This window comes from Podarcis muralis, chromosome 6, assembly GCF_964188315.1.
Source record: "Podarcis muralis chromosome 6, rPodMur119.hap1.1, whole genome shotgun sequence".
Taxonomy (NCBI): domain Eukaryota; kingdom Metazoa; phylum Chordata; class Lepidosauria; order Squamata; family Lacertidae; genus Podarcis; species Podarcis muralis.
The window spans coordinates 89,431,551-89,456,553 of record NC_135660.1 but is presented as its reverse complement, the minus strand read 5'-3'; the positions used below and the strand labels follow the sequence as shown (position 1 = coordinate 89,456,553).

At 47.7% G+C, this 25,003-nt stretch overlaps 1 protein-coding gene across 2 annotated transcripts in view; it reads right to left on the bottom strand.

Moving 5' to 3' along the window:
* The window catches only part of VSTM4 (V-set and transmembrane domain containing 4), a 36,640-nt gene extending 11,854 nt beyond the window's left edge, over positions 1-24,786 (bottom strand). Inside the window, exons 1-6 of one of the 2 annotated variants that reach the window (XM_028728892.2) lie at positions 24,401-24,782; positions 13,816-14,214; positions 9,985-10,053; positions 7,696-7,803; positions 4,856-4,889; positions 1,232-1,338 (exon numbers count right to left, since the gene is read on the bottom strand). In XM_028728892.2, the coding sequence (XP_028584725.2) occupies positions 1,232-1,338; positions 4,856-4,889; positions 7,696-7,803; positions 9,985-10,053; positions 13,816-14,214; positions 24,401-24,446 (763 nt within the window). In that variant the 5' untranslated portion in view covers positions 24,447-24,782. Of the gene's footprint in view, positions 1-1,231; positions 1,339-4,855; positions 4,890-7,695; positions 7,804-9,984; positions 10,054-13,815; positions 14,215-24,400 lie in introns of both variants that reach the window. The other variant, XM_028728893.2, reaches the window with a different exon arrangement.
* Positions 24,787-25,003: the final 217 nt, after the last annotated feature.

Sequence of the window (25,003 nt, the reverse complement as noted above, 5' to 3'; positions counted from 1 at the left end):
GGAATCTTTCTGAAAATGAGTAATTTTCCTTATCAGTTGCTTGGATGAAATAGTAGGCTTGGATTCACCACCACCCTACCTATCAAACAGCCAGTTGGTGCAATTATTATGTTTGGAAGAATGCTTTCTATGCACACAGCTCCACTTGCTGCGTGAGAGTAAATTACAGTTGGATCAGGGCCAAACCTGGGACGTACTGGAGTTGATCTCCCATGGGTGCTGCCATAGCAGGAGATAGATCAAGGGTGAAGAATTGGATCTGGCCTACCTGTTGATTGTCACCTGTCAGATTTCAAAGGGTGATGTCAGATGGTATCAGAGGAACTGCTGATCAGTGGTTACCACAATCTCCTTTGAAGACACACTTTCAATAGGCTGATGGCACTGGGAGCGTTGCCGTCAAAGGGACCAGCTATAACTGCTGACTGGTGCTAATGGTGAGCCCCTTTTAAAGTCCGTTTAGAACTCTCTCCTGATGCATCAATATCCTTTTGTTATTGTTGCATGGTGTGTACTGTCAGGAGCTCATCCTACACTCGAGTAGGACCCTGGCAGAGACACATGCCCGACTGGCATGTTCCCTCCCTCCTGGTCGACCGTTCAGGAGCTTCAAAAGCTTTCTTCAGCCCGAACATCACAGCGACCGATGCCAACAGACATCGGCACACTTAGGGATCCGCAGAGTTTTCGCAGTTCTTGTGACAGACCTCAGCATTTTGGCTAATCTACTTTTATTTACATATAGACATACACGGAGCACTGCAACATGGCTCCCTCCCTCTCTAGCACCAGGCAGCAAAGAGAAAGAACAAAGGACAACAGTCCCACTTCACTGAGCACAGTAACACAAACATCCTGTCTCCGTCACTTCCCACTCTGTGGAGTCAAAACATACACCATCATGTGATAGACAACAATCCCATAACTGCAATCATGGAGCAGGAATTCTAACATGTGGATCAGTAAACTATGCTGGAAAAAAGATGCAAACCAAAAACTGGCACATCTTCCAGTTCTGGAGTTCATCTGATGTTCTCCAGAACAAACCAGAAGGCCGGTTGAGTCAAACATGAGAAAGAAGCAACTTGCAGACCAACCATGAAACTGAACAAGGGTGGTCCACCCATTGCCAATTCTGGACTGTGAAGATTTGGTAAACTTTCGCCTTGGCCACTTCTTTGGACCCAACAAACCAGCCACCACAACATGTTGCTCAGGAGGTACCACACACCTTTCGCTGGGATGGCAGGAGGCTGCTCAATTTTCTTCTTCTTCTTCTTGATTTTCACAGGCTGTTCTGGAGACAAGCTTGTCACACTGGTGACCGTTTCCCCTAAGCTGAGAAACAAGAGAGCCTGGTGAAGAGAGAGCAGGAGAAGAAAAGCACATAAAACCCCCTCTGGGATGTTTAATTCAAGGTTCATTTTAAAAGGGTAGTCTCATCTCCAAAACCCTAACCAATATCTCCCTTATTAACCATCTCTCTCTCTTGAGCGTTTGTTGGTTTTCAGTTGTCTCCACATCATCTGATGAACCTTCATCACTGTATTCTTATGAAGGCCAGCTAAGCATGCCAGTGTGGAGGCTGAATTTTTGTGAAGTCACCAAACATTATATTCCCTCCTGGTTGCCCCAAGATAGGGATACACACTAGTGGTTGGCTTCCATTTTGTTATTGTGAATACCCGTATTTTTCGGCCCATAGGGCGCACCTAGTTTTTTTTGGGGGGGGAATTATTTTTCCCCCAGGCGTGGGGCTGGGGCGGGGGAAGCATGCTGCTATCTGCAAGCCTGGGGAGACCGGTGCGACTTCCCGCCGGTCTCCCCAGGCTTGCGGATATCTGCCCGAAGCCCGGGGCGCGCTCCGCTGCGCTCCCCGGGTTTCGTGCTGCAGGCTGCTGTCCGCAAGCCTTGGGAGCCCGGCGGGAAGTCGCGCTGGGCTCCCAAGGCTTGCGGAGAGCTGCCCGAAGCCCGGGGTGCGCTCCGCTGCGCTCCCCAGGTTTCGGGCTGCAGCCTCCTGTCCACAAGCCTTGGGAGCCCAGCAGGAACTCCTGCGGGCTCCCAAGGCTTGCGGATAGCTTCCTGAAGCCTGGAGGGCGAGAGGGGTCGGTGTGCACCGACCCCTCTCACTCTCCAGGCTTCAGTGAAAGCCTGCATTCGCCCCATAGGACGCACACACATTTCCCCTTCATTTTTGGAGGGGGAAAAGGGTGTCCTATAGGGCGAAAAATACGGTAATTTCAATCAAAGCAAATGCAGAAATGGGATATCCATTATTAGGAAGACGTTTCTCAAGGGGAAAACAGATGTGATAATCTAATCAGGGGTATTTTGCCAACCTTGAGTTCTTCAGATGTTTTGGACCACAACTCACACGCTGGTTGGGGCTGATGGGAGTTGTAGTCTTCACCCAAAATATCTGGAGGCCACCAAGTTGGCAAAAGCTGATCTAAAATGGTTTGGCACACACATTCACTGCTCTGAAATCACATTACGGATTTCCACCACAACATCTACCACACTTATGTTTCTCTTGGTCTTCCCCCCTAAATTTGATTCAACTTTATTATTACAAGCACTGATGGAGTTTATTGTATCTTCCCCTCTCAGAACACTATGAGAAGTTTGACTCCGCCCACATGTTTTTCTTTACATTAAATTGTTTGTTTTTAAGTATTTATAACCTGCTCTTCACTGAATATTTCAATCCCAGAGCGGGGAAACGATGAAATGAAATAGTAATACGAATGTACAGCTAGCAATATACAAAAATTACAGAATCCATGAAAGCCAGTCCAATGAATAAAACAAATTAATTGCTCCAAAATAAAATAAAGAAAGCTGGTATGGACAACAATTAGAATTTCCAATTTAACCTTGTATCACTATAGTAATTTACACAGAGGCCTAGTTTATACAGAAAGTAGAATCAAGAATACTATTCCCGGACTGCAAAAACACTAATATTTTTGTGCTCCCCTAGAAGAACAACTTCTTGTGCTTAGAGAATCAGAACATCTGGGAATAAACTAGGCTAAAATATTTCCCTAAGGCAAGCATAGGCCAACTTGACCCTCCAGGTGTTTTGGGACTACAACCCCCATCATCCCTGACCACTGGTCCTACTAGCTAGGGATGATGGGAGTTGTAGTCCCAAAACATCTGAAGGGCCGAGTTTGCCTGTGCCTGCCCTAAGGTCTAAGTATTTTACTTGCAGGGAGAATTTTATCAGCAGGAGGTGGAGAGGATTCAACTATAGTCTGAAATGGTGTAGTCCAGGGGTCGGCAACCTAAGGCCCATGGGCCACAAGCAGCCCACGGGGGTCGTTTTACAAGCCCATGAGCTGCCCCCGAACTGAGCCGCCCACTCAGCGAGTCCCCATATGATGTGTCTTGTGCACAACACATCATATGGGCACTTCCAGCGTGGAAAAATGGCGGGTGCCACGGCAGCGAGCAGCTCCTGAAGCCAGCCAGAGCCAACTGCGCTACCAGGCTGGCTCCGGGCTGCCGCTGCCATGTTTCCCAGGGACAGATTTGCAAATCTGGGGACATTCCAGGGACGGAATATGTCCAGGGACAGATTTGCAAATCCATGGACTGCCCCCAGGAACTGGGAACATCTGGTAACCCTATTTTAAGATGAGATATGGATGGCTTTAGGACTAGACACAGGATAGGCCAAAGGGGCCTGGAGCTTCTAGGGAGCTTTATATGGGAGGATATATAAGCTTCTATCCTTGCTCGGAGAGGAAAGGAGGAGGAAGAGCCACGTGTGTGTGTGTGTGTCTGTGTGTACACATACACACCCATTCATAGTGGAAATCAGGGTGCATAAAATCAATTTTTAAAAAAATAAATGGATTTTTTAAAATTTAAACCGGATTTTTATTTTTTATTTAAATTGGATTTTTTAAAAAAATAAAATGCTTTTGGAGGAAAAATCTTTCTAAAGATAGTTTTATTTTTAAGTTATATTATACTCCAAAGGCTATTCATCAGGAAATAAGGATTTGTTTCAAGTTTTTCATGTGTGCTAAAACTCAGTCTAAGTTGTTTTTTTAAAAAAATTGTTCAACCACATATGTTAACAAACATGGATACACATGCTATAATGCTATTGTTTTAGTTAAAATGTTTAAATCGTTCTTAAGGAAATGATTATTTTTCTCCTTCCAATAAAGTATAGCAGATAAGTTGTCCAAATATAAGCAGTTAACTTATGAAACCTCACCATAATTTCATAATTGTCTATGTATTTCTCATAGTATAACCAAATCAGTAATTTTTGATATAACTGTAAAAACTACTTATTATTCAAAAAATGAAACCTTCATCTGGTTGTAAATATTAAGATGATACCAGCAAGAATGAGTCTTTTTGTTAAAAAAAATATGATTTAAATCAAGTCTTATTGACTAGTGATTTAAACTGATTTGATTTAAATCAAATTCACCCTAGTGGAAATAACAATTGCTCTTCGATTTCTGTGAAAAGAGAAGGGCCTGATCAGCCCCACAAATAGGAAGGGGGTTAAAAGGCTGTGGAGCCCAGATTAGCTTCTACCCTCTTGCCTGGGTTATCTCTGCCTCTGTTTCCCCCTCCTCCATTTCCTTTCTCCTTGCCCTCCAACACTGCTGCTATTGCCTAGCAGCTCTCAGAAGTCCACCATCATGGATAGGTATATCGCCACCTATCAGCCGCCAAGTGAACTGCAGCATGATTGCAGCCTAACCTTTTTATTATATGTTAAGATATAGACAATATTTGTCAGACAGAAAATAAGCAAAGCAATCCATATAAACTATCTGGAGACAGGTAAAACAAGATTATATGTATTGTCTCCTTTTCCTACCTGTTCTGGGAACACTTCACCAAGTAATGTTTCACTGTGAAAAACAGTGGAGAAAGAAAAATAGGGGAGAAAGAAAGGCATTCTTTTTAAAAAGTGTGGTACTGCAGAAAATATACCCTTTGTATTCAGGTAAGCAATTACCATCTGCTTGTTACAGGTTAAGGGTCTGCAAGTTGTAAAGCATACGTGAATCTCAAAAAGGTGGAACAGGGGAAAAAGCACATTCTTCATTCAGGCCGTGGCCAGCTAGGTAGGCCCATGATGCAAAGCCACAGGACAATTCAAAGACAGTGTTTCCCTCTTCTCTGGTCCGCAGGCTGAGACCCTAGTTGCCCACAGACTGTCTCGCCAGAGTGGTGCATGCTCTGGTTATCTCCCACTTGGACTACTGCAATGCACTCTTTGTGGGGCTACCTTTGAAGGTGACTCAGAAAGTGCAATTAATCCAGAATGCGGCAGCTAGACTGGTGACTGGGAGTGGCTGCCGAGACCACATAACACCGGTCCTGAAAGACCTACATTGGCTCCCAGTACGTTTCCAAGCACAATTCAAAGTGTTGGTGCTGACCTTTAAAGTCCTAAATGGCCTTGGCCCAGTATACCTGAAGGAGCGTCTCCATCCCCATCATTCAGCCCGGACACTGAGGTCCAGCGCTGAGGACCTTCTGGCTGTTCCCTCATTGCAAGAAGTGAGGTTACAGGGAATCAGTCTTCTCGGTGGTGGCGCCTGCCCTGTGGAACACCCTCCCATCAGATGTCAAGGAAATTAGCAACTATCTTACTTTTAAAAGACATCTGAAGGCAGCCCTGTTTAGGGAAGTTTTTAATGTTTAATGCTGTATTGTGTTTTTAATATTCGGTTGGGAGCCGCCCAGAGTGGCTGGGGAAACCCAGTCAGTTGGGCTGGGTATTAACAAATTATTATTATTATTATTATTATTATTATTATTATTATTATTATTATTATTATATTTTCTCAGCAAATGAAAGAAGGAAGCTTCAAGTGTATTAGAGAGAGAAAGGAAGAAAGAAAGAAATATTATCTGCAAAATCAGAAATGTGATAATTCTATAACTTAAACAAATTACAATGTTGTGGCATGTTTCTCACAAGGCTAGTAGTTAATCAAGCAAAATACTGCCATTATAAAGATAAGAAGCAAAGAAATGTGAATAAAAACAAATTGCATTTGCCTTAAAGTTATGAGTTAAATTTCTCCCAATAACAGTTCATTGCCTCTTCATTATTCCAAAAGAAAACAAAGAAGCCCACTTCTCTGTTCAATTGCTATCCTGTTGTCTACCTGCCTTCCTCATACTTCTAATATGGCATGTCCCAATTTCTTGGGCTCCCAAATATTTGCAATCCATGAATCGGTCATAGGCAGACTCGCTCTCTTCTGGGGATAGCAAACAGCCATACAAGGCTGCCGTCAGTGAGTAAACGGTCATTTACAAATCGTCTGTTAGAACTGTCCCTTTAAGATAGCAAAATGATATTACTAAAGGTTCTTTTGGCAGACCATATCTCTTGGAGGTTTTAATTTATGCTAAAATAGAACCCCAGAAGATGTTGATCTGGGAGCATTATCAGAGAATATATCCTTTGTTCCTGAAGCTCTGGCGTTTCAAATATTGATCTAGCATTAGGAAATATTTGATTCAATTTTGCTGGTGTCAGATACTATATCCCTAAAAACTGAGAGGAATTCTCTTTAACATGTATAATTCATACACATTGTGAGTTGGGGAAGGCTTTAATAGAAACAGAGTAATAAAAACAAACCCAAAACAGTAATGTGCATGGAAATGGGTGATGAATTGTGAGTACTGTTAAACAACTCTAAAAACAAAACAAAAACCCCAATGGGGGTTGGACTAGATGACCCTTGAGGTCCCTTCTAACAATTCTATGATTCATTAAATGAAAAGCAAAAACGTGACTATGTGCAAAACAATATGGCAAGATATGTTGTTGTTGTTGTTGTTGTTTAGTCGTGTCCGACTCTTCGTGACCCCCTGGACCAGAGCATGCCAGGCACTCCTGTCTTCCACTGCCTCCCGCAGTTTGGTCAAACTTATGTTCGTAGCTTCGAGAACACTGTCCAACCATCTCGTCCTCTGTCGTCCCCTTCTCCTTGTGCCCTCCATCTTTCCCAACATCAGGCTCTTTTCCAGGTAGTCTTCTCTTCTCATGAGGAGGCCAAAGTATTGGAGCCTCAGCTTCAGGATCTGTCCTTCCAGTGAGCACTCAAGGCTGATTTCCTTAAGAATGGAGAGGTTTGATCTTCTTGCAGTCCATGGGACTCTCAAGAATCTCCTCCAGCACCATAATTCAAAAGCATCCATTCTTCGGCGATCAGCCTTGTTTATGGTCCAGCTCTCAGTTCCATACATCACTACTGGGAAAACCATAGCTTTAACTACACGGACCTTTGTTGGCAAGGTGATGTCTCTGCTTTTTAAGATGCTGTCTGGGTTTGTCATTGCTTTTCTCCCAAGAAGCAGGCGTTTTTTTAATTTCGTGACTGCTGTCACCATCTGCAGTGATCATGGAACCCAAGAAAGTAAAATCTCTCACTGCCTCAATTTCTTCCCATTCTATTTGCCAGGAGGTGATGGGACCAGTGGCCATGATCTTCGTTTTTTTGATGTTGAGCTTCAAAGCATATTTTGCGCTCTCCTCTTTCACCCTCATTAAAAGGTTCTAACAATTCTACGATTCATTAAATGAAAAGCAAATATGCGACTATGTGCAAAACAATATGGCGAGATATAATGGTATTGCTAAATGCACACAAAAACGTCATTTATCTGCCTCAGCCTTTCCTCATCACTCACCACGGGAGCGTTTTTTGTTGATCAGTGTCTGGCAGAGGACAACCACGGTGAACAACAGGACACTGACGATGCCTATGGAGCACACGAACACAGCATAGACATACAGGTCTGAAAGGCAAACCACGGATGAGTATCAGCCATCTGCTTTCATGTCTACCCAAGAAAGAATACACAAGTTTTGAACAAAAGTAAAAACACGCTCAGAGCCCCGGACCCAAAATCTTGGCGAGAAAGGTGTGAAAGGAGAAGAATATTACAGTGCTACCTCGGGTTAAGAACTTAATTTGTTCTGGAGGTCCGTTCTTAACCTGAAACTGTTCTTGAGGTACCACTTTAGCTAATGGGGCCTCCCGCTGCCACCGCCACGCGATTTCTGTTCTCATCCTGAAGCAAAGTTCTTAACCAGAGGTACTATTTCTGCGTTAGCGGAGTCTGTAACCTGAAGTGTCTGTAACCTGAAGCATCTGTACCAACCATCCATATTGGGCAAGACCAAAGGCCTGTTCTACCAAGAATCTGGTCTTTAACAGGGACCCGACACAGAGGTAAAAAAAGGTAAAAGTAAAGGACCCCTGGAAGGATTAAGTCCACTCAAAGGCGACTATGGGGTTGCGGCACTCATCTCGTTTTCAGGCCGAAGGAGCTGGTGTTTGTCCACAGACAGCTTTCTGGGTCAAGTGGCCAGCAGGACTAAACCGCTTCTGGTGCACTGGGACACCGTGACTTAATCCAGAGCGCACAGAAACACTGTTTACCTTCTTGTCACAGTGGTACCTATTTATCTGTTTGCACTGGTGTGCTTTCAAACTGCTAGGTAGGCAGGAGCTGGGAGCTCACCCCGTCACGGGGATTCGAACCACCGACCTTCTGATCGGCAAGCCCAAGAGGCTCAGTGGTTTAGACCACAGCGCCACCTGCATCCCTTATACCCGACACAGAGGTACTTGATAAAAGGCTTAAATGATAAAAGGTTTAAACTCATTGAGAGAAGTGAGGTTACAGGGAACCAGGCAGAGGGCCTTCTCGGTAGTGGTGCCCTCCGGTCAGATGTCAAGGAAATAAATAACCATCTGACTTTTAGAAGACATCTAAAGGCAGCCCTGTTCAGGGAAGTTCCCTGAGGAATGGGAGGGGTAGAGCTTTTCTATAATATTACACTTTGCCTACATTCAGAATCTGGCAAGTGTTCCACATCCCTTCTCTGGTGGAATTTTGCTGCCTCCTGAAAAGGCTTTACGCCTGCCTCTTAGTCCATTTTCTTCCCCTTTCTCATTTTTACAGCCTTGTTGATATTTTATCCACTACCCTTCTGTCAGCTTTGAAAGCCGCTTCTTGTGATTGACTTTCAGTTTCTGTATTTCTTAGTCACCTGGAACAAGTTAGTTTTGAACTAACTAGAAACGAGAGGATGTGAACATTCCTAACAAAGCAAATAAAATGACTGTTTGGAGATTGCATGAAAGATTTCCACAACGCCAGGAAAATGGGATATCGGAGTTCAAAAACGTTTTGTTTGGCAGATAGTCAACAAAACTGCACATCTTCCATAAAGAAGGGAGGATTTCAAACAAGCAGAGAGACACTACAAGCCAATGACTTCACTCCAAAGGCAAGTGAAGCCAAAGGCTCTAATATTCTATAAAATATTTGTGGTAAGAATCCAACATGTTTAAAACCAGACGCATCGACATGAATTTTAGTCACATTTCAAGAGCAAATGTCTGTCTGTCTCTCTCAAGCTTTTTGTACCCATTTTCTTCTATAAGGAACAGTTTAGATAATTTCAGTTTCTGAAAACTTCCCCGATTTTTGTCCACATTAATTTCTGTTCATTTAATAAGATGTTCTTTAATGACAATGAATGTTGAATACGCAACACTTGCTGTTCTACTCTTTATATTATATTCAGTCTGGCTTACCCACATATAAATGTCCCCCCAATATTTTATTCAAGTTGGCACCAAATCAATCAATCAATCAATCAATCAATCAATCAATCAAGGCAAAGAGCTCTGGAACCCCCTCCCCCACTTACAGAAAGCAGGATTAGGTGCCAATTACATTTAGAGCCCTGAAGCATTTTTTGTGTGACTCCTGGTTAAAGTAAATGTGTAACTATGGCTGTAACCCTTCTAAGAGCTCCTAAAACCAGTGGGTGCAAAATTTTATGGGGTGTGAGTATTTTGGCTTACTTCCCCCAAAAGAAAAAGCAAGGCTGCACAATGGTACTTTTCAGTGGATTCTCACTTCTTCGCGAAGATGAAGAAAGGGGGGAAGTGTATACTTAACCCTCAAAGAACTTCCAGGCCTTGTGGTTTTTCTCAGCATTGGAGTCATCCGAAACTCTGGATGAAATCACTGCAATGGAACACACAACAGCATTGGCAAACTAGTCACACACTTTTCAGAAGGTCTCACTGTGAAAGCGGATTGCAGGTCAACAAAAGCAAGCAGCTTATGCCCTAAGCCAGGCACCCCAAAACTCGGCCCTCCAGATGTTTTGGGACTACAATTCCCATCAGCCCTGACCACTGGTCCTGCTAGCTAGGGATGATGGGAGTTGTAGTCCCAAAACAGCTGGAGGGCCGAGTTTGGGGGTGCCTGCCTTAAGCCATCTAATAAACTTCTCAGCTCAGTGAAATAGCAGAAAACAATGTGGGGTTTGTATCAGGGGCCACATAAAACACAATTATGTTCTTTATGGCTTTAAAAAACTGTGCAGTTGAGATTTTTCTGGGAAGATCTCCCCCCCAAAAAATCGTTTGGGTGCTTTTCTTTGATTTTTAAATATATATATTTTGAAAAAATTACCCCAACTTGCCATACATCCAAGTTTTCCCGGACATTTTGCCGATTCAGCAAAAATCCGCCTGGACGCCATTTTGCTGATTGATGCCCAGGCATGTCCAGGAAAACCCGAACATATGGCAACCATATCTGAATTAAGTGGAACTTTACTTTTAAGTACCGTATTTTTTGCTCTATAAGACTCACTTTTTCCCTCCTAAAAAGTAAGGGGAAATGTGTGTGTGTCTTATGGAGCGAATGCAGGCTGCGCAGCTATCCCAGAAGCCAGAACAGCAAGAGGGATCGCTGCGCAGCGAAAGCAGCGACCCCTCTTGCTGTTCTGGCTTCTGGGATTTAGAATATTTTTTTTCTTGTTTTCCTCCTCCAAAATCTAGGTGCGTCTTATGGTCTGGTGCGTCTTATAGAGCGAAAAATACGGTAACTGTGTATAAAACAAGGCTGTTAGCATTGGCATATGGGATGTGCCAAACGTCCAGCTCCCCAAGCACGTAGGTCTGTGGCGGTGCAGTTTGCGCTGGAAGAAATTCAGTCAGACCCCCAACTTTTCAGGCAGTTCAGTCCTCTACTGGCAGATGCAAAGCACTAAGGCAGTTTCTCTATTATGTAAAGTACAGGCTTCCCCCAGATTCCCAGTAGAAGTTGCTGACTTCAAACGCAAGGCAAGTGCAATTCATAACAGCATACATACAGCACAGAATTCAGTATCAATCTGGCAGAGCTTCCTCGCAGCGAAACAAGGAAGGCAATGAACAGCCTGTGGGATGCAACGTAAGCAGTCAAGTACAACACTTCCTGTTTGCCCAGAGTGGACATACAGGGGGGTGTTACTCCACAGACAAGAGGACTTCCTGTCACACCTGGTCTGGAGCTTCCTTCTCCTGCATGGGACCAGATAGAGGGGCATGACCCCAGGAGACCCCATAAAAGGGGCTGGCCACACAGCCATCCTCCTCCTCCTCCTCCTCCTCCTCCTCCTCCTCCTCCTCCTCCTCCTCCTCCTTCTTCTTCTTCTTCTTCTTCTTCATGCCATGCTCTCTTGATACTGATGTATTTTGCTGTCTGCTGGCTCTCATCCACAAGGACATGGGCTCATTCCCATATGGGGCGAACTCAAACCCTCTTCTGTAACTTTAAGCCAGGCACCCCCAACCTTCGGCCCTCCAGATGTTTTGGGACTACAATTCCCATCATCCCTGACCAGTGGTCCTGTTAGCTAGGGATGATGGGAGTTGTAGTCCCAAAACATCTGGAGGGCGAAGTTTGGGGGTGCCTGCTCTAAGCTAAAGCCTGCCTTCAGGGATCCAACTGTGAACTGAATGTGAGTAAACTTACTTTTAAAAGAAGCTTCTTGTGTCTTCATTCTTTTTAGGAGGGACAAATGGGGTCTTACCAGGAATATACTCCAATCTGAACAAAGCCAGATTGGATTGCTTAAGTAAAGAGATTCAAACGAATCTATCAGCTAGCTTCCTGCTATATATTGGGGAATGCACTCTGCTGCTGACTCAGAAGCGTGAGTGAGGAAGGATATTATTAAATCAATATATCCTCTCCTAGTATCTGCAATGTTCCCACACAGCCCCCTCTTAATTTACCCAAGAATGACGACACCCTTGGCCTGTTCTCGGGTCACAGTCAGGTCACTAATAAGAAGACATGAAGGTGCAAGAATAAGAGAAGCACAAGCTCCAGATTTTTCTTATAAGCAATTAAAGGAACTTCATCAGTTAGAGGCTTGCAGTATACAGTGGTACCTCGGGTTAAGTACTTAATTCGTTCCAGAGGTCCGTTCTTAGCCTGAAACTGTTCTTAACTTGAAGCACCACTTTAGCTAATGGGGCCTCCTGCTGCTGCCGTGCCGCCGGAGCACGATTTCTGTTCTCATCCTGAAGCAAAGTTCTTAACCTGAAGCACTATTTCTGGGTTAGCGGAGTCTGTAACCTGAAGCGTATGTAACCTGAAGTGTATGTAACCTGAGGTACCACTGTATAGAGAAGAACTGGGAAATCTGGGGCCCTCTACAGATGTTGTTAGACTACAACTCATAGATTCAGAGTTGGAAGGGACCTCAAGGGGCGTCTAGTCCAGCTCCCATCATGCCTGGCGGGTGTCCTGCTTGTGGAGGCTGATGGGCGTCAGAGTGCAACAACATGTCAAGGGTTCATGGTTCCCCCACCCCAAAATGGAGACATTTGGCAGATTAACACAAAGTCATTGGCCAAGCCCATGACTGAAAAATGAACATTTATCAGGCAAAAGTTCAGAAACTGTCTCCATATGCAGAATATTTAGCAACCAAGTTCAACACACTGTCGTTGTGAAAGGGTCGACCAATGTGCTGCTGGTTATTTGCGAAGGCGATACTTGCTTTCAACTATTTGGGGGACAGGGGTGGGCTGGTATGGAGGACTCCCTGGTCCTGAATGGGGTAACTGTGCCCCTGAAGAACCAGGTGCGCAGCCTGGGAGTCATTTTGGACTCACAGCTGTCCATAGAGGCGCAGGTCAATTCTGTATCCAGGGCAGCTGTCTACCAACTCCACCTGGTACGCAGGCTGAGACCCTACCTGCCCGCGGACTGTCTCGCCAGAGTGGTGAGTGCTCTAGTTATCTCCCGCTTGGACTGCTGCAATGCACTCTACGTGGGGCTACCTTTGAAGGTGACCCGGAAACTACAACTAATCCAGAATGCAGCAGTTAGACTGGTGACTGGGGGCGGCTGCTGAGACCACATAACACCGGTCTTGAAAGACCTACATTGGCTCCCAGTACGTTTCCGAGCACAATTCAAAGTGTTGGTGTTGACCTTTAAAGCCCTAAACGGCCTTGGCCCAGTATACCTGAAGGAGCGTCTCCACCCCCATTGTTCTGCCCGGACGCTGAGGTCCAGCGCAGAGGGCCTTCTGGCGGTTCCCTCATTGCGAGAAGCAAAGCTACAGGGAACCAGGCAGAGGGCCTTCTCGGTAGTGGCTCCCGCCCTGTGGAACGCCCTCCCATCAGATGTCAAAGAGATAAACAACTACCTGACATTCAGAAGACATCTTAAGGCAGCCCTGTTCAGGGAAGTTTTTAATGTGTGACATCTTAGTGTATTTTTGGTCTCTGTGGAAGCCGCCAAGAGTGGCTGGGGAAACCCAGCCAGATGGGCGGGGTATAAATAATAAATTATTATTATTATTATAAATTATTATTTTTGACAAATCCTAAACGGTTTGGGTCAATTTTGAGCTCTTTCTCGATTTCTTCCATACAGACAGGCCGGCAAGAATTGCAAATGTTTTAATCCATAAAAATAAGGGAAGATTGGACTCACCTTGGATTTCCGTAGACGCACTACTGTTTGACCACGCTGTCCACTTGTTCCTATACTTGCTAATCTCCTGAACTTTGCAAATATAGTGTCCCTGGTCAGCTTGCTGGAGATTCAGGATAAAAAATGTGTACATCGTCCTATGTCTCTCCTCCAGAAGGTGAAGTCTTTGCTTATAGAACTGGCGGTTGTAATTCCCATAGTACTGGACTACTCCATATTTAGTCATTTTGATCATCAGGTACTCTTGGGTCGGTGGAAGGGCAAAGAGCCACCGGACAGCCAGAAGGTTCTCTATTCGTCTTTTTTGAGACACGTGGCAAAAGAGGGTAGCATTGTCTCCAACCACGTATTGCACTCTGGGTCCCGGAGAAACGGTGACATTCAGCGCTTCATAGACACCTGCAAAGGAAAAGATGGGTAAATGCCAGCAGACTCTTGCAAGAGTGTGTGACCTCCATGTCCAATAAATGCAAAGCTATTGCTTTAATAAGGGACGTGGGTGGCGCTGTGGGTTAAACCACAGAGCCTAGGACTCGCCGATCAGAAGGTCGGTGGTTCGAATCCCCGCGACGGGGTGAGCTCCCGTTGCTCGGTCCCTGCTCCTGCCCACCTAGCAGTTCAAAAGCACGTCAAAGTGCAAGTAGATAAATAGGCACTGCTCTGGCGGGAAGGTAAATTGTGTTTCCATGCACTGCTCTGGTTCGCTAGCAGCGGCTTAGTCGTGCTGGCCACATGACCTGGAAGCTGTATGCCAGCTCCCTCGGCCAATAAAGCGAGATGAGCGCCGCAACCGCAGAGTCGGTCACAAATGGACCTAATGGTCAGGGGTCCCTTTACCTTTACTTCAGGTTAAGAACTTAATTCATTCTGGAGGTCCGTTCTTAACCTGAAACTGTTCTTAACCTGAGGTACCACTTTAGCTAATGGGGCCTCCCACTGCCGCCACCGTGTGACTTCTGTTCTCATCCTGAAGCAAAGTTCTTGACCCAAGGTACTATTTCTGGGTTAGCGGAGTCTGTAACCTGAAGCATCTGTAACCCGAGGTACCACTGTATTTAAAAGAACACTGTAAACACTTGAACTCTTTGGCAGGCTTTGAATAACACTTGCAATGTTGCAAAGACTTTGGATATGTTCGGGGACTATAATTCAGATGAACTATAATAAAAATGCAGTTGATTGAGATATTTAAAGGACCCACGGAGGTGAGGAGGAAAGTCCTACGATTCAGATGAATCTTGTTTTATTTCTAAATTTAATTGTGTTAAGTGTGTGATTTATTTTGTAAAACCAATAAATCCATGAAGAAATAAAGAAAATATTAAGAATATCATATAGTAAAAGGCCAGAGGCATTCCTTTTAGGAATTTTAAATGACGATAATCCAAAAGACAAAACTAATTTTTTCTTATACGCGACGTCTGCAGCAAGAATCCTGGTGGCTAAGTACTGGAAAGGGAATCAGTTCCCCACCAAGGGAGAGTGGCTATGTAAGCTCTCGGAATACTTAGAATTAGCCAAACTGACAGACATAATAAGACAAAAACCAAAAAGCGAAGTGAAAAAAGAATGGGAGTGGCTAAGTGAATACCTCAAAAGTCAAGGTTCGAGGGCAGAAATCTGGCTGAGTCTGGAAGAACCTTGTGAAGTGAAAGGATATGAAAGAAGGATTTATATCTAGATGTTAGGATAGAGATGATAAAGAAAACAGGAAAACAGGAAGACACAATGAAAGATAAAGGAGGTGCTGTGGGATTGGTGGAAGTCAATGTCTTGTTGTTTTAGTGTTTATAATATTAATAATATAATTTATAATATTAATAATAATGGATATGTTTTTGTTTTTTTGTTTTTGTTTTCGAATGTTGATTTTTCTGTGTTGTGTATTGTTATTTTTTGATATCTTTCGTGTTCTTGTTGTTGTGTGGAAAATACTAATAAAATTCATTTTAAAAAATTAAAAACAAGGAAAACAAAAAACAAAATTTAATTGTGTTGAGTGTGTGGTTTATTTTGTAAAACCAATGAAAACTATTTCAAAAACAAAAGAAGAATATGCAGCTGTCCCTTACGGGGATCAAACCTGCAACTTGGGCATTGCCACACTCTAACCAACTGAGCTCTCCAGCTGTTTCCTCTTCCTGATTTACACCTTTCCTGATTCTGCCTCTTTTTTGAGCCCTTGGCATGTCTGCAGGTGCCCCTCCTTCCTCCCTAGCAACCAGGATGCGCCTTTCCAGAGGCAGGTTCATCTGAGGCCACGAAGCTGGTTTCTGAAAATACTACTCCGCAATAAGTACAGGTGGGTGTTAAAAGGATACACGGACACATGGCAAATGCAAACTGTGGGGATCCATTAGTTCTAAGAGCTCGGAAGAGCAAAGTAGAGCTAACTTTCTGAAAGCACTTGGGAATAATAGCTTGATACAGTGTTTGGATTCATTCCAGGCTGACAAGCAAGCAACTTGATGACATTTCCGCCACAGGTAGAACGAACCCGAGAAATCTCTAAACTGAGCTAGATACATAAAAAAAGCTTCCTTAAGTCCAGTGTTAAACGAACAGTCAACTCGGTCATGTATCAAATATGGATATTTACATTCTGTCTACCAAACATATGTAGCAAGCACAATGGAGCAGATATGAGGATATTTTGTTTCAACTAATGGGAACAAGCTGCTCTCATCTGGAAACAGCTAACAAACCGGCTTTCAACCTCTCAGTTGTGGCGATTTCATTTCTTTGTGAGCATGTAGCCAACCAGAAAGGAGTCGCAATGGGAAGAAGATGACAGATTGCTTTATGCGCAGGCTCCTATATTGCATGAACTGTTATGGTTGCTGACTGAGAAAAGGTCATATATGGGGAAATTTTAATTTGCCTCCTGGGTTTGAAAAAAAAAAGTTACCTATAAGCAGTGTGTGTGTGTGTGTGTGTGTGTGTGTGTGTGTGTGTGTAAAAATCAAGTTATTAAAAAAAAAATATGTAGCGTTCCCATGGCCCCTTTTAAATGGTGTCATGTACTGTAAATTATATTCTATTTACTTGTAAGTTAGCACTGTTCAAGGAAATACACAATGGGAAACTTACACATTTTTTTTCTTAGAAACAGATGGAAAATCCCAAGAAACATGTGGGCTGCAGTCTAAAAACTGACATCACTTTTGACTTGTAAACTCTTACAAACCAACTCATCACTGTACATATCGCTGCTCCTGAATTTCATGAATTGTGTTGAGCCATTTACAGGGAAAGCAAAGTTGAGCTGAAGCCATTGCCAGCCCGGAAAAAGAGACGTCCCTGGGAATTTTTGTACACCACCCTATACCCACAGCTCTCAAGGTGGTAACAACATTAAATCTCAATATAAAAACACAAAATACATAATAAAAATAAAAACAAGCAACCCAATAACCCCCTCTCTCCCCAACACATTTTGAAGAAGAAGAAGAAGAAGAAGAAGAAGAAGAAGAAGAAGAAGAAGAAGAAGAAGAAGAAGAGGAGGAGGAGGAGGAGGAGGAGTAGGAGTTTGGATTTGATATCCTGCTTTATCACTACCCAAAGGAGTCTCAAAGCGGCTCACATTCTCCTTTCCCTTCCTCCCCCACAACAAACACTGTGAGGTGAGTGAGGCTGAGAGACTTCAGAGAAGTGTGACTGGCCCAAGGTCACCCAGCAGCTGCATGTGGAGGAGCGGAGATGCGAACCCGGTTCCCCAGATTACGAGTCTACCACTCTTAACCACTACACCACACTGGCACTGGATGTCAATCAACCAAAGGCCGGGTTAAAGAGGAACATTTTTGCCTGGCGCCTAAAGATGTATAATGAAGGTGCAAGGTGAACCTCCCTGGGCAGGGGTTCCCAAACTAAGGCCCACTGGCTGGATAAGGCCTGAGGGACTCATTTATCCAGCCTGCATTGACCCTCCTCCGCCCGCTGCCCTCTCTCACCAGCACTGCGCTGCGCAGCTGCCCACTTCCAGGCTGGAGGAGCACCGAAAATAGCTTGTGCGCATGCACAAGTGTTATTTCTGGTGCACATCCAGGTTGGAAGAGGCCGTACACATGCACACAAGCTATTTCCGGTGCTACTCCAACCCAGAAGTGCGACGGAAATAGCGTGTGCTCACGCGTATGGGCATGCGCTCCCCCGCCCTGTGGCCCACCGCACAATCAGCGCTGGAGACACCGGCCCAACGTGCAGTAAGTTTGCTGACCCCTGTCCCTGGGGAGAGCGTTCCACAGAAGGGGAGCCACTGCAGAAAAGGCCAGTTCTCATGTCCTCCGGACCTCTCGTGGAGGAAACACACAAAGAAGGACCTCAGAGAAAGATCTCAGGGTCTGGGTAGGTTCATATGGAGAAGGCCTCGCCCTCCCAGCCAGGAATTAAGACCTGAGGCTTATGTGGGATAAATTAGCAAGAATTTTGCTACTTAACAAAATCCCGGGAACTTACAGCAAACAGGATTGTTTAGCAGAAACATGAGGTGGCATTCCACGCTCTTAAATTTAGTCCAATATGGGTTTTCTGGTTCAAAAAGATGTATATTATCACCCTCTACTCCAATCCTGTTTATTCAACTTGGTTGTTGTTTTTTATTGCATTTACGGTTCTCACTCACCATTTTGCACATTGACTTATCTGTGTGTCATATTAAGAGGATTCATTGACAAATGTATACAGTGGTACCTCGGGTTAAGTACTTAATTCGTTCTGGAGGTCCATTCTTAACCTGAAACTGTTCTTAACCTGAAGCACCACTTTAGCTAATGGGGACTCCCGCTGCCGCCACGCCGCCGGAGAACGCTTTCTGTTCTCATCCTGAAGCAAATTTCTTAACCTGAGGTACTATTTCTGGATTAGTGGAGTCTGTAACCTAAAGCGTATGTAACCTGAAATATACTCAGAGTCGCAAAGTGATTTCATGCTCTTTATTCAGCTCATAGTGGTGAGGAGGAATGAATGGCTGTCCCCTCAAAGTATCTGCTTTATATACATTATTTACACAATGGGCTGTACATGATTGGCTAATTCCGGAATTCTACTGTAAGCCAATCAGGTTGTGGATTCACTTCTATCTGGAGCATGATTGGGTAGTTCCTGCCAACCAATCATACTGCTGCATTGTTCTAGGACCAATCAGACTGCTGCATTCTGAATCCTATTGTTCTAGGACCAATCAGACTGCTGCCTTTTGGATCCTATTGTTCTAGGACCAATCAGACTGCTGCAGTTTGGATCCTATTCAACTCAGTACATAACACCCCTCCCCTCTAAGTTCCAGTCCTGCCCGGGAGGTCGCATTCATAGTCCTTGAGGTACGCCGGCGGCCTACGTGTGCGTTGCGGCCTGGGGTGTTCCCTGGTCCGAGGTTCAGGTTCTGGCTCGTCTTCCAAGGATGCTGGCTGTGATGGGGCTGTTTGGTCTGGCGCAACCGGCTCGCTCAGTCGTGGTTCTGGTTCCGGTATCCTTTCGGCCTCGCAGGTCCTCTCTGTATTTACTGATTCTGCCTCTCCTGCTGGCCCCTCGTGCTCTATGGGCCTCACTGCCCCTCTGTTCCCTTGGGGCTCCTCTGCCCTTTCCTCCTCCTGGTTTTCTCCCGGGAATCGTCGCCGTATCTGGTCGCAGTGGCGGCGCCAGCATTGCCCCCCATCCGTTAGCACCTCATATGACACGGGGCCAGTGACCCTGGTGACTGTGGCGGGTACCCATGCTGGGCCTGCCCCAAAATTCTTTGCGTACACTGGGTCCTGAGCCTCGAAGGTCTGGGGGTTCTTGCCTTCCCCCACCACTACCTCATCCTGAGCTCTATCGGGGTGAAGGCGGTCCAATCTGATTGCAAGGCGCCAACCCATTAGTAGTTCAGCGGGGCTCCGGCCAGTCGTTGAGCTGGGGGTGCTGTGCTGTGCTAGAAGGAATGTGGCAAGGCGGTACTCCCAATCCCCTTGCGTCATGCGGCGAAGGGTGTCCTTGGTGGTCCGCACCATGCGTTCTGCTTGGCCATTGGTGGCAGGGTGGAATGGCGCCGAACGGATGTGGCGGATGGCGTTCTGTGCTGTGAAGGTTTGGAATTCTCCTGACGTGAATGCAGTCCCGTTGTCTGAGACGAGAGTGTCAGGGAGCCCGTGGGTTGCAAACAGCCTGCGTAGTACCCGGATGGCTGCGGACGTAGAAGTGGACGGTACCAGTGCAACTTCCAGCCATTTGGTGTAGGAGTCCACCACTATGAAGAATGTTTTCCCCTGAAAGGGGCCAGCGAGTCCACATGCAGGCGTGACCATGGTGCTCGGGCGGACTCCCAGGACTGGACTGGGGCCCTTGGGGGATCTGGGCGGGATTCTTGGCAGGCCTGGCAGTGTTTGACCCAGGCCTCTATCTCTCCGTCGATCCCCGGCCACCACACATAACTCCTGGCAAGGGCTTTCATTCTTACTACCCCTGGGTGTGTCTCATGTAGGGCTGTGAGGACCCTTTTGCGGAGGGGCTGGGGAACAATGACCCTGCTTCCCCATAACAGGCACCCCTTGTGGGCCGACAGTTCATGTTTGCGGGTTGTGTAGCCGGCGAATTCTGGCCCGGGGCTGCTGCTGGGCCATCCCCTCCACACCCAGTCCAGGACCCGGGAGATGACCCTATCTTTCTTGGAATGGTGTGCAACTTCTTGTGCCTGAATGGGGCGGTCGGGAAGCAGCTCCAGGCTCATAACCTCTTGTGCAGGTGCTGGGTCGGGGCCTGTTTCCGGTAGTGGTAGCCTGCTGAGGGCGTCCGCATGGCCCATCGCCTTCCCCGGACGGTGAATCAGTGCATACTGGTAGCTGGCAAGGAAAATTGACCACCTGAGGACGCGAGGAGACAGCACTTGGGGGGTCTGCTTTTCAGGGGCAAACAAGCCAAGCAACGGCTTGTGGTCAGTCACCACGGTGAAGGGCCGCCCGTACAAGAAATCATGGAATTTTTTTACTCCCTTCACGATTGCCAGACCCTCCTTGTCGATTTGCGAGTAGTTCCGCTCAGTTGCGTTGAGTGTCTGGGAAAAGTATGCCACTGGTACCTCTCTTCCATCCGGGAGTTGGTGTCCCAGGACAGCGCCAATTCCATAGGGCGAGGCGTCGCATGCTAGCACCACCGGCAGCCTCTCGTCGAAGTGTGCCAAGACCGAGTTTGAGACAAGCAAGTCCTTGACTGCCTGGAATGCGGCCTCCTGGCGCTGGCCCCACACCCAAGGGGCCCGCTTGTCCAGGAGTCTGTGTAGGGGCTCCGCTACCGCCGCCTTGTGGGGAAGGAAGGAATGGTAAAAGTTCAATAGTCCCAAGAAGGCCTGAAGTTCAGTCTTGTTCTTGGGCGCTGGGGCATCACAAATGGCCCGTACCTTGTCCCCAGTCGGGTGGACCCCTTCTGCGTCCACCATAAATCCCAGAAAGTCCACCTGAGGCACTCCTAGTAGACATTTTTCCCGCTTCACCTTGAGACCCGCCGTCTGGAAACGGTGCAGAACGGTGCGGAGGCGGTCCTCAAACTCCTCTGGTGTGGGCCCGGCAATCAACACATCATCAAAGAAGGGGGTGACGCCAGGGATCCCTTTAAGTAGAGAGTCCATTAGATTCTGGAATATGCCTGGTGCCACGCTGACACCGAATTGCAGCCGCTTTACCCTGAATGCTCCTCTGTGCGTCACAATCGTCTGTGCCTCTGCTGTGGCCTCATCTACTGGCAGCTGTTGATATGCTTGGGCCAAGTCCAGCTTGCCAAAAATTTTCGACCCAGCCAGGGTGGCAAGAACATGGCTGACCACTGGCACTGGGTATGCATGGGCCGTGAGGGCCTTGTTTATGGTACATTTGTAGTCTGCGCAGATGCGGACCGAACCATTAGGCTTGACGGGTGTGACGATTGGGGTTTCCCAGGGGGCATTAGGCACCGGCTCCAGCACTCCTTGCTCCACGAGCCGGTCCAATTCCTCGTCAATACGGGGTTTCAGGGCGAACGGGACCCGGCGGGCCTTGAGCCTGACCGGTCGTACTGCGGGGTCAAGCTGTAGAGCAATGGGGGGGCCGGTATACTGTCCCAATTTCCCATCGAAAACCCCCGGAAATTCCTTGCATATGGCGTCCACGTCCACTTGTAAGTTAGTGTGGTTCACCCCAGTGACGGCTAGTCCCAGTGGTCCAAACCATGACAATCCCAGTAAGCTAATGTAGGGGCCCTTGACCACCAGCAAGTCCAGTTGCCGCATCCGCCCCCGGTATTGCACCCTGAAGGTCCCCACCCCCATTGTGGGGACCTTACGTTTCTGGAAGTCCCGGAGGGTGAATGGGGCCGGCCTGAGTTTGGGACCCCCAGTAGGACACAGTTTCCTTAAGGTCCTTGCCGAGATTATGGATAGAGTTGAACCCGTGTCAAGCTCCATGCGGCATGGGGTCCCCTCTATCTGTACCTCTACATAAATTTTCTCTACGTTGGGGTGGGGCAACTGGTATACCTGGAAGTCCGTGAGCTCTGTCGAGTTGCCTTGGTGCGTTGGGCCCCGGGACCTGGGGCTCTTGGATTGGTCATCTGATGCCTGGCGTCGGGTGGGCCGAGCCCGACACACCCGGGCGATGTGTCCCAATTTTCTGCATTGCCTGCACTCTGCGTTGCGGAAACGGCAGGTCCTCCTCTCGTGACTTTCTCCACAGCTTGCGCAGTTCCCTCCTTCTCGTCGAGGCAGCTGTGGTGTGTGGGCTGCTTGAGTGCGCTGCTGTACTCGGTGCACCTCCTCCCTGTTGGATCCTGAGTCGTCGGTGAGGTCTTCATGGTGGACCCTCGGTTGGGACGGCTGGCTCGGCCGTGCCTCTTGCGTCGACCTCTCGGCAGCTTCCGTTGCCAGGGCCTCCTCCAGAGCGACCTGGAACGTTAGGTCCTTCTTAGCGTAGAGGCGTCGTTGAAGCCTCTCATCCTTCAGGCCACCGACGAGGCGGTCACGAAGCATGTTCTCCAGCTCTGAGAAGTTGCAGAACCGGGCGGCTTGGCGGAGGGAGGTCACAAACCCAGTTATGGTTTCCCCAGGGGCTTGCCGCTTTGCGTAGAAGGCATTTCGACGAGCCACCACTGAGGGCTGTGGCGAAAAGTGCCCCTTCAGCTGTTCCATTATTGTTTTGTATGGAACAGTAGCGACGTCTTCAGGCGCAAGGAGAGCCCGGGCGATTTCAAACGTCTCCTCTCCGCATACGCTGAAGAATATCGCCCTCTTCTTGGCGTCTTCTTCGTCGGTGACCCCTTTGGCTTCTAGGAGGAAGGTGAAACGGGAGGCGTACGCTTCCCAGTCTCCAGATGCTGGGTTGAATGGCGAGAAGCTGTTGTCGGTTGCCATTCTGAGTTCCTTGTGTCCCGGAGCTGAAGCCTGGATACACGGTGCGAGGCAGCGGTGCGGCAGGTGGCGGTGCTGCGGTGCTGTGTGTGGCAGTCAGCTCAGCGGGATCCCACCTTCGTCGCCAGTGAAATATACTCAGAGTCGCAAAGTGATTTCATGCTCTTTATTCAGCTCATAGTGGTGAGGAGGAATGAATGGCTGTCCCCTCAAAGTATCTGCTTTATATACATTATTTACACAATGGGCTGTACATGATTGGCTAATTCCGGAATTCTACTGTAAGCCAATCAGGTTGTGGATTCACTTCTATCTGGAGCATGATTGGGTAGTTCCTGCCAACCAATCATACTGCTGCATTGTTCTAGGACCAATCAGACTGCTGCATTCTGAATCCTATTGTTCTAGGACCAATCAGACTGCTGCCTTTTGGATCCTATTGTTCTAGGACCAATCAGACTGCTGCAGTTTGGATCCTATTCAACTCAGTACATAACATAACCTGAAGCGTATGTAACCTGAGGTACCACTGTACCTGTAAAACAGGGGTGCCAGCTTGAATAAAATATCAGGGAGGCGGGCCCAGGTAAGATCCGCCCCACATAATTGAGTACAAGACTCAGCGCATACCCCCCATTTGAATGGCAATGGCCATCCACTTTGCAGGGGCCTGACCCCCTGAAATATTTTACTGGGGGGCCGGAGAGACCTCAGTGCCTAGGAGTTGGCTCCTATGCTATAAAACTAGCACGCTCCCATTTACAGATCTGTCACTTATCGATGCCATAGGAACAGTTCGCGCGTCACCCCGTCCCTTCGCTTGCACCCAAACCCCTTTTGAGCAGATCTGGCGCCCGCCTCAGTTCACTTTTCTTGGAGGGGGCGGCAGCAAGCAGGCGCTGCGCAGAGGTCGTCGCGAGGATGCGAGGGGACCGCCACGACCAACTTTCCAAGCAGATCCCTTCCCTCTGCCCTCGGCAGCCTTGGCTCGCCTCCCAGGCGGGCGGACGCCGTCGCAGCTGCTGCCCTGGGCGCCTGGCTGAAAAGCAGCAGCTGCGCACGCCCCGTCCAAGAAGCGCAGAGGGCGGCGGATGGCGGATTCAGGAGACGGTTGCTGGAAGGGACGGGGCGGTAATGGGAGAGAGCTTAGGATGGGGGGTGGGGGGAAGGAAGAGAAGGAGGGAGAATCGAAGGGGGGGGGGAATCCCAGGTCCCGATCGACGTGCGCCCTCTTACCTGGTTTGCCAACCCAAGCAAGCAGCATAAGGACCAGGAGACGCATCGCCCGCGGCGGAAGGGGGGCGATGGGTGGAAGGAAACAAGGGCCGGGCTCCCGACCGCCCTTCCCGTCGTGCTCGCCCCGACTCTCCGTGCCCGCCGGCCGCTTCTCCCCTTCCCTTCCCACCCCGGCCTTCCCTTTCTCCGTCCCGCGCGGCTCAGGCTTTCTGCTTCGGCCGGAGCAAACGGCAGCAACACTTTCCCGAGACCGCCCCGTCGGGGAGGCCCCAGAAGTCCCGGAAAGTCACGCCTGCCCAGCCAGCCAGCCCCCCAGCTCCCACCCCACTGCTCCGCGAGGAGGCGGGGCGAGATCGTCTCTTAAAGCGGCTGTTTAGGAAAAGGACCCAAACGCCGCCCTCCCTCTTCCCCCCCTCCGGGGGGGAGGGGGGTTTAGCTGGAGCCAAGCAGGCAGCCTCTCTTGCTTGGGCAGAAATAGCACAGGGAGAGCCAGGGGCGCATCGCCAGGGAAGCGGGCCAGTTCTATCGGTAGACGTGCCAGCCGAGCGCAGGGCGCGTTGACTGCGCGCACCTGCGAGAGATCTCTCGCGCAGCTGCTTCTCC